Source organism: Poeciliopsis prolifica, unplaced genomic scaffold, assembly GCF_027474105.1.
Source record: "Poeciliopsis prolifica strain line A6 unplaced genomic scaffold, Auburn_PproV2 SCAFFOLD067, whole genome shotgun sequence".
Classification (NCBI taxonomy): domain Eukaryota; kingdom Metazoa; phylum Chordata; class Actinopteri; order Cyprinodontiformes; family Poeciliidae; genus Poeciliopsis; species Poeciliopsis prolifica.
The window spans coordinates 2187631-2197635 of NW_026562442.1; the positions used below are offsets into that span (position 1 = coordinate 2187631).

Genomic DNA, 10005 nt, shown 5'->3' on the forward strand with positions numbered 1-10005 from the left:
CATGTTTTATTTGGGCCACAGACCTATCCCAACCTGTTTAAGGAGTTAAATTAGTGCTGAAAACTTTCAGTTCTGCTGCTAAACGGTGGTATCTTTTGATTCAGAACATGTGGATTGTGCAGAAGGTAACAACAGTTCACACTCGAGGTTCCAGGTTGTTGCTAGAATTTCAGCATTAAGGCCGGTTCTCTCCTGCTCCCTGCATTCCCGAACACTCACATCAGACCGTGATGTTATTCCTGCTATTGTTCTCCCCTACAGTGTTTCCCTTGGCACTGACAGATGTTTGAAGTTGTGCTCACTGCTAAAATGGTGGTGCAAACTTTCATAAAGAGTTTTGCCTCAGCCTTCTGTGAAGTAAAACATTTGGAGTTCAGATTAAATATTTAGCTGCATGGAATAAAAATCTATAAATGTTTTCAGTTTTTTTTTTTTTCACTGAAGCTGCAGTTTTTTTCATTTTTTCTAACTAGGGCTGAAACGGTTAATTGGATTAATTGTGATTAATCAATTATTGAAATAATTTACCAATTGATTATCATAATAATACTTTTAATTTTATATAAAAAGCTTCAGGTTAAATTAAATCTGCTTATTATTTTTATCCAATTAATCGTCAGAATAAAGAATACAATAATTGATAATTAGAATAATTATTAGTTGCATCCCTATTTCTAACAATTTGAACAGAAAACCAGCAGATCCTCATGGTTTGTAGCTCCTTGCTTCCTGTAAATGTTGAGGCGATTCATAAACAACTCGGACCAGATACTTTTCAGTCCCGTAACAAAATATTCACCGACACCAGAGCGGTTTGTTGCCACACCTTATTTTGTCTTTGCTCTTTTTTTCTGATTTTTATCTCTACTCTCCTTTTTTATCTTGAATGACAAACTCCCGGGACTCGTGCCTGCAGTTTTGAGCTGATGTTGCAACTGTCCATCTTTCAGAACCCTACTGGTGTGTACACTGGTTTCGTCAAGGTCATGATGGATCTGAGGCGGCCGGTGACGGTGCGTGGAGGTCAGAGGGCAGCGGGAGGAGCCACGATGGGAGAAGCCTTCTATCTACCGCGAGGAGTCATCAACACTCTCCACATCAGCTCCGAAAACACAGTCAAGCAGGTGGGAAACACACACAGACGCACTTTTCAGCTCACAGCCACATGCGAGGTTTAATGAGGATCTGATGACAAACGAGATGAAGTCAAGGTCAGAAAAACAAAACAGAAAGTTGCTTCTTATATTTCACTTTAGCCCAAATGAAAGGCAACAAAACTCTAAATGGTTCAAAAATTTTACAGATCTGATAATTTGGATGCTCAAATTAGGGCCTGGGGGCCTTTTGTGGCTCCTGGACTGATTTCTTGCGGCCTCCTAACCACAATTCAAGAATAAATTTAATAACGTTAATAAACTGTAGGGCTCTTCACTTGACAAGTTTCTGATTCACCAATTCATAATTTGATATCAAAAGGTGCTTAAAAGGAGTTTTTTTTTTTTTTTTTTTTTTTACAGTAATTTAAATCTGGTGAAGCTAAAACTTCTTGAGGAGGTTTTGGTAAAACATAAGGTTTTTCCTTATTTTACATCCAAAATGTGTGTTTTTTTTTTAAAATAATCAATTATGCTGACAATTAATTGATTAAACTGATTAAAAATTTGCATATTCTTCAATTTTTGTTACATAACCTCTTGAACCTTTTATGCAATTCTAGAAATATACTAAAAGAAGCTAATAAACAAATATTTTAAGCTCGTAAAATCTGAACATTTAAGATGGAAAATCTTTAGGAGAGTTTCCCTAAATAAATCCACAATTTCACCTAAAGTTGTAAAATCTTTGTAGTTTAGTGTTTATGAGTAACTTTTCGTTTTTGTGCGTTCAGGTGATCATGGCGCTGCTGAACAAGTTCACGGTGGCAGACAACCCGGCCAAGTACGCGCTGTACAAGCGTTGCCGTAGAGACGAGCAGGGTGAGTCTTCCTCACCGTTTCGCAGATGCAGTTTCATGCTGATCATGCCAGGCAGTATCAGTTGCTTGAGCTCTGATGTGTGGAAGCCTCGCCCTCGTGTTGAATACCACAGGGTTCACCCAGCTGCGACAACACACCAGGGATACCCAGGAATACACACACACACACTGTGTATAAATACTACACACACACTTGGTGTAGGATTTCACCTCTGTTTGAGTCGAGTTGACAGCTCAGACTGAGAAGACGCTTTATCACCCACAAACCTCCAAAATGAGCTTTAAAATGTTTATCTTCAGTTATTTATCAGGAGAATATTTATATGGATTTGTGGAGTTTCTTTTTTGCCCCTCCTGAGTTGGTTTGCGATAATTGCTGGAGTGAAACCGTGTCTGCTAATTAAAGGCTGTGTCTAGACAGAGATGTATGTAAAATTTAAAGGCTTCAATTTGACTTTTAATTAGAAAGTCAACATTTTTACTGTGTTGTGGGCAAGAAATGGAGGAATGTTTTAGTAATAAATGCTTAATTTCCAAATATACATATATATTTTTCCTCGCTGTCTGGTTTTAAATCGAGCTAAATTTCTATTTTAGGATAATTTTTCAGCTATGAAATGAGTTGAACTTTTTGAATTCCTTTCGACCATCATCTCAATAATTTTATGTAATTTTGAACCATTCTTCCTGACTGAATCGGTGTAACTGGGTCATACAATTTTTCTTGATTGAACAAATCAAAGTAAACTGTGAAAACACCAAATCCTACCAAGTATTTTTCTAGTTTCTAGTGCAGATATCTTAGTACACTTGAAACAAGACAAAACTAAGCAACTTTATAAGGAAATAAAAGCTTGTTTCATATAAAGAACGCGTTAATATTGATTTAAAAAGTACTAGTTCCTCTAGTTTTACTTTCCACATGGGAAAAAGTTTCATAAGGGAAATAATCTGCAGATGGAACTAGAACTTTTTCATCAATATTCAATTAAGCTCATATATCTTGCTTAAACCGTACTTGTTCGCGTGTTTTGTCTAATTTCAACTAATCTAAGATATTTGCAGTAGAAACTAGACAAACAGACTTTTAAGATTTTTTGTTTTTGCAATGTGTTATCTTGAGGCATCTAAATGTCACTAGAACCAGAACTGATGTCTAATATCTTGGCTTATTTCTGTTTATTTTCCCATGACGAGACAATGTGTTTGAAGTTCTGTCGTTAAATAAATCCTGAGGTGTGGCTCTGATTAACTCTGATGTCGTGAATCAAAAACTTTAAGGAAAATTACATCACATTTTTTAAATGTCATTTTACTATATTTAAGCTTCTGAATAACCAATTGTTTTAGGAATTAGCAAATGAGAATGATTCAAGGTTCTAACATTTCAGTTGGATGTTGAACTTTGACCCCGGTTTCTCAAAGAGTTGGTGGTTGTTAAAGTGCCACACCCATCCAGGTGAGTTTATACCATAGCACCTGTATGGATGTGTGTTGACGTTTACCCCCCTGTGTGTTGCAGTGTATGTGTGCAAGCTGGCGGACGTTGAGAAGCCGCTGTTCCTTCGCCTGGTGGCCGGACCCGACCTCGACACGCTTAGCTTCGTTCTCAGAGAACAACAGACCGGAGAAGTTATGGTGCGACCAGCTGGACTCTTCCCAAATCAGTTCCCACTTTGTTTTCTTGTTCTTCCCAGTCGTCCTCTGAGTTCTTTCCTGTTCTTCTTTCATTTCAACCTTAAAGGGAACCTCTTAGGCTTTTCTAATATTTCCATTTGCTTATTATAAATACAACCCAAGCGCATAAAAAATATATATTTTAGCTTTTTTGGGAGGCAAAAAGTTTGTTTTTTGATGTCTGGAAAATGAGTCATTTCAAAAACCTCACAATTGTTAAGTCACATTCCATGGGCACTGCATCATTATCTAGCAACTCCAGGCAAGCTCAGCCCATTACTAGCAACCCAAGCTGAGTTAGAGCATGTTAGGACAGCTGGTTTTCCCCTTGTATGCGGTGTACAATGGCTGCTGGGAGAGTTATCAGAAACCACTTTCTGTATTATTGCTTCTCGTGCAGGAGGCTCTACTTCTGCTTTTCAAAGAGGTATGATTTTCTGCAGCAACTTTTACGTGTGGATTTTAACTTTGAGTTTGGAGGGGAGTGGCCAGAAGCAGCTTATTAGGGTTTAAAGTGACAAGACACCCTAAAAAGGCAGAACTGAGCAGAGTAAAATCTCATCATCTAAGAATAATGTCCAAAAAAATGTAGATGTTTTGTATCGCCCATAGACCTAACCTAACCTGTTCAAGTAAGAACAAAAGGTCAACTTTAAAAAATGTGTACGCCTCACTTTTCAGATTTTCATAACCTTCTTTTTCCTTAGCAGTTTTCTACATCTTTGTTGTTGTCCATCACAAAATCACTTTGAAACACTTTGAGTCTTTGCAGCGTTTCTGTAGAAACATAAATTTCTGTGTTTTCCTCTCCAGTGGGACGCCTTCTCCATCCCAGAGCTGCGAAACTTTCTCCGGATACTTGACAAAGAGGAGCAGGAGCAGAAGGAAGCGATCATTCGCCGCTATGAAGTCTGTCGCCAGAGACTGCAGGAGGCCATGATGGCGGTCGGATCGCCTTCGTAGAGGATTTACCCTCCATCAAACCAAACGGATGTCGTTTTTCTGTCGTTAATCTCCTCAGAGGTGAACGTGTTGGTGGAGGGGCGGCTGTTAATACGGAGGGAACCAGCACCTGGACGGAGGGATGGTTTGGATAAAAGACAAGAAGGACAAATAAGAAAGTAAATGAACTTTTAGACTTCCTTCACTCGCCAAAGATCCATTCATGTGCCACATTATTTCCTCTCAACCATCCTTCGTTGTTTTTTCTTCTGCTGTCACATAATTTATCTTGATTCCTTTTTGTTTCTTTCACTTTGTTTCAACTGGTGAAAGACTTGAGGTTGTATTTTTTTTTAATTTAATGCCTTTGTCTTAAAGGTTTGTAAATATTATTTCTTAATTTATATGGGGAAAGCTTTATCTTTTTTTCTCCTTTTTTTTGAAAAGCGAGTCTTATTTTGTTTTGTTTCGAGGAAGAAACAAATGTGTTTTTGACACAGACAGAGAATAGTTTATCAGGGCTTTTACTAGATGATGAGTGAATTAGATGCTTGCAATTAAACAAAAACTCTGAGGAAATAAGAAGGGTAAACTGGATGTAGCTGGAAAAGGAGAAGTATTTCTACAAAAAGTCGTTTTTCACAAAAAGTATGGAGTCCCAGATGTGCCAAACTCAAAAATGTATATTTTTATTTTACCTAAAGTAGTTTATATTAAATGTCTTGAAATGGTTTTATGTTTTATTATTTTTCAAAAAAACAAAAATCCAAGATCAACATTTTGATATAAAACTTTTGAATTTTTTTTACATTTATTTTTTTAGTACAATATTATGTTGAAGTCATTTTTGTCTTTTTCTTTGAATTTTGGCATGATGTTAGAGTCTGACCACTTTTTAAAAACATTAATTTCCATATATAATTTAGTTAGCTATAATATTAAGATAAGTCATCACTATTAATGATTATTAAATATTTTGTTTTTGAAGAAATCATTGTTTTATGTAGCGTATTTCTTGGACAAAAAATCTGAAAAGTTATGGAATATAAATATGTTTTTCTCAGACGTTTATCACTTTTTTGACTTCTAATACTTACTGTTTATAGTTTTAGATTTTGAAATATTAATAATATTACAGGTTTGCATTTGGAGCCTCCTAAAATGTAATTGAGTCAGTTGTACTTAACATTGGTTTTTGGCACATTTTGGGCTCCATAACCAGTTTGACGCTTCATAAAGCAAATGTATGGAAGCACATTGCTGCCTTTGCAAAGCAAAATATTTTTGTGTCAATTGTGAGTGGTTAAGTCTTAATTTAACGTTCAGATTCCTATTTTTGATGTTCTGTCACAAAATTATGACATCAAATACGGTTAAGTGTTGGTTATAATCTTCATTTTTAACCTTGTAATTATAGGATATAAAGTCGAAATTGTGAGCTTTAGTCATAATACTGAGTTTTACAGCTGGAAACTCATAATTATGACATAATTGAGGTTCTTTTTTATTATTTCAAGTTGTACGCTTTACTGACAGTAAGCACGCCATTTTATTTTCTTTGCACTGGCAGGAATGGGCCTCCAAACTGGTACAGCTCAATCTAAGCACTGGGTACTGAATTGAAACATATTTTAGCAGAAAATGTCATATTCTTGTCAAGTTAGATTTAGTAGAAATATTTGTTAAGTTCAGTGACAGTAGGCGAATCTAGTTTGTGGAGAAAAAAGTGATGAGATGCAAATAGTTTCTGGAAGTCGACTGAGTGAGTTTGAGGAAGTAGGAATGAAATATGAGATGTTTACAAGGAAGATTGTGTTAAATGTCAAGTTGAAATGTCCAGCTCTGACCTCCTTTTATCAAGCTGAGATAATCCAGAGGGAAACAGGAAGTGAGAACAGGAAAGCAAATCCTAAGAAAAAGAAGGTGCAAAAAGTTTCACTGAAATGTTTTATTGTAAGAATGATCCACTTTTGGGAGCTTTTTGTTTGAATTTGTTTTTAAAAAACACAATCAGTCTTTAAAGGAGTATTAAGACAATCAATAAGGATTTGTGATGGCTGATGTTTTTTCTCTGCTGACGCTGAATGACGTCATGCTGATAGTGCTGCAGGGACTGCTGTACAATGACGCCCTCTGGCGGTCATTTACTGCAGCTATTTTCTTAAATCTGTGTCAAATATGCATTGCTCGTCTGATAGATTTATTCTTTCTGCTGTTTTTTTGTCTTTTTTTGTTATAACCAAAGATATTTTTGTCTTGTTGCCAGGAGCAAAATGATACCAGAGGCCTCTTCCCAATTCAGGGAACAATTTATAACATTTAGAGTTTTATTTAAAGGGTAAATTAACCCTGATTTATTCTTATATCAAACACTGGGTTTAGTTTATGGAAGGAAAAAGGGGCTTTGAGAATTTGAATCTTTTATGTCCCAGAATAATTGTGAAAATTAGTCAGAGAAATGGTTGTTTTTACAAGTTAAAACATCGACTTGAATGGATTTGAATTCAAAATAAGTGATTTTAACAAAATTAAAACATCTATAAATGCTTAAATTGGTCATTTTTCTAACTAGCAGTTTTAAAAGACAAATCGGTTCTAATATACAATTTCTTGTCAAGACAAAGTGGTATTTTTCCCCCTTTATTGCCTCCATATTCTTTGATTGAAAATGATGTGAAAGTCTGCATGGAATAAAAAAATTAAAGCCTTACTGGTGTTTTTTGTGTTTCTTATAAGCAGTTTTTTGACATCAAACCAGGCCGATTGTTGCTTTAAATCCAGGGGAAATTTTCAATCTGTAAATATTTTTGCTGTTAAATCCAAACTGACGTCACACTCTGCTGTATTTTAACCTTTATTGGAATATTTTTTGTGTGAAGTTATACTATTAATTACATGTTTTATGTTAAGTGTTGAATTTTTTTTATTTCCTTTTTAATCAAGTTTGTTTCTCTGCACTTTTTGGGCCTTGGTTCCTGATTATTTAAAAAAAAAAAAAGACTAAAGTGTTTCAATACCAAACTAGGTTGCCATTTATCACTCAATTTCCTAACTTTTTCATCAAAAATTAGTGGAACAACTAAAACAAAACCTCCGAAGTTATACTTTCTCCTCATATTACAAGTTCAATTAGTTAAAAACACACAATTCAAAAGGAGGGAGTCTACAAAATGTGAATTTAACCTTGATTTTGCATATATATAAATCAGAAAGTACTCTTCGTGCTATATTGAAAATACTATGTGCTTAATTTGGAATTTATTTGAGCGCAAATAAATATTTTCAACTTCAGCAAAGGCATGGTACTCCGTCAGCCACTAGAGGGCGATACATTAAAATGCTTAGCCTCATCTGAAGACACATAAAATGCCGTCTTTCTGAAATGCATTTAGGATTAAAGAATAAAATGAGCCATAAAGTTAAGATGTAGCTGATGTGTTTGAGGGACTCTCAGGCCCTGAGAGGCCCTCTGAGGGACTCTCAGGCCCTGAGAGGCCCTCTGAGGGACTCAAACTCGGAAGACCGACTTTGAGGTACTTTTAGGAGTTCGAGCTGCTTGATGGGTGAGTGCTCGGTTGGCGCACTGCGTAAAGACATGCGTTGCGGTTCCGATGGGCCTGAGTTCAAGACCTGCAGGCGGAATGGTCCGAAGCACCCTCTTTATCCAGAGTGACAGCTGGATTTCTAAAGTTAAACACGAAAGACCGACTTTGAGGTACTTTTAGGAGTTCGAGCGGCTTGATGGTTGAGTGCTCGGTTGGCGCACTGCGTAAAGACATGAGTTGCGGTTCTGATGGGTCTGAGTTCAAGACCTACAGGCGGAATGGTCCGAATCACCCTCTTTATCCAGAGTGACAGCTGGAGTTTTAAATTTAAACACGGAAGACCGACTTTGAGGTACTTTTAGGAGTTCGAGCGGCTTGATGGGTGAGTGCTCGGTTGGCGCACTGCGTAAAGACATGCGTTGCGTTTCCGATGGGTCCGAGTTCAAGACCCGGGTGAGGAACGGTCCGAAGCACCCTCTTTATCCAGAGTGATAGCTGGAGTTTTGAAGTTAAACACGGAAGATCGACTTTGAGGTACTTTTAGGAGTTCGAGCGGCTTGATGGGTGAGTGCTCGGTTGGTGCACTGCGTAAAGACATGCGTTGCGGTTCCGATGGGTCTGAGTTCAAAGACCTGCAGGCGGAATGGTCCGAAGCACCCTCTTTATCCAGAGTGATAGCTGGAGTTTTGAAGTTAAACACGGAAGACCGACTTTGAGGTACTTTTAGGAGTTCGAGCAGTTTGATTGGTGCGTGCTCGGTTGGCGCACTGCGTAAAGACATGCGTTGTGGTTCCGATGGGTCTGAGTTCAAGACCTTCAGGCGGAATGGTCTGAAGCACCCTCTTTATCCAGAGTGACAGCTGGAGTTTTAAAGTTAAACACGGAAGACCGACTTTGAGGTACTTTTAGGAGTTCGAGCGGCTTGATGTGTGAGTGCTCGGTTGGCGCACTGCGTAAAGACATGTGTTGCGGTTCCGATGGTCTGATTCAAGACCCCGGGTGCGGAACGGACGGAAGCACCCTCTTTATCCAGAGTGACAGCTGGAGTTTTGAAGTTAAACACGGAAGATCGACTTTGACGTACTTTTAGGAGTTCGAGCAGTTTGATGGGTGAGTGCTCGGTTGGCGCACTGCGTAAAGACATGCGTTGCGGTTTCGATGGGTCTGAGTTCAAGACCTGCAGGTGGAATGGTCCGAAGCACCCTCTTTATCCAGAGTGATAGCTGGAGTTTTGAAGTTAAACACGGAAGACCGACTTTGAGGTACTTTTAGGAGTTCGAGCAGTTTGATTGGTGAGTGCTCGGTTGGCGCACTGCGTAAAGACATGCGTTGTGGTTCCGATGGGTCTGAGTTCAAGACCTTCAGGCGGAATGGTCTGAAGCACCCTCTTTATCCAGAGTGATAGCTGGAGTTTTAAAGTTAAACACGGAAGACCGACTTTGAGGTACTTTTAGGAGTTCGAGCGGCTTGATGTGTGAGTGCTCGGTTGGCGCACTGCGTAAAGACATGTGTTGCGGTTCCGATGGGTCTGACTTCAAGACCCGGGTGCGGAACGGACGGAAGCACCCTCTTTATCCAGAGTGACAGCTGGAGTTTTGAAGTTAAACACGGAAGATCGACTTTGAGGTACTTTTAGGAGTTCGAGCGGTTTGATGGTGAGTGCTCGGTTGGCGCACTGCGTAAAGACATGCGTTGCGGTTCCGATGGGCCTGAGTTCAAGACCTGCAGGCGGAATGGTCCGAAGCACCCTCTTTATCCAGAGTGACAGCTGGATTTCTAAAGTTAAACACGAAAGACCGACTTTGAGGTACTTTTAGGAGTTCGAGCGGCTTGATGGTTGAGTGCTCGGTTGGCGCACTGCGTAAA

The 10005-nt window shown here is 38.5% G+C and overlaps 1 protein-coding gene across 1 annotated transcript in view; it reads left to right on the forward strand.

Moving 5' to 3' along the window:
- Positions 1 to 7304, forward strand: part of rassf3 (Ras association domain family member 3) — a 47216-nt gene extending 39912 nt beyond the window's left edge. Inside the window, exons 4-7 of the mRNA XM_055020429.1 lie at positions 951 to 1124; positions 1889 to 1976; positions 3498 to 3613; positions 4466 to 7304. Coding sequence (XP_054876404.1) covers positions 951 to 1124; positions 1889 to 1976; positions 3498 to 3613; positions 4466 to 4615 — 528 coding nt within the window. The 3' untranslated portion in view covers positions 4616 to 7304. The remainder of the gene's footprint in view (positions 1 to 950; positions 1125 to 1888; positions 1977 to 3497; positions 3614 to 4465) is intronic.
- The last annotated feature ends 2701 nt before the right edge of the window (positions 7305 to 10005 follow it).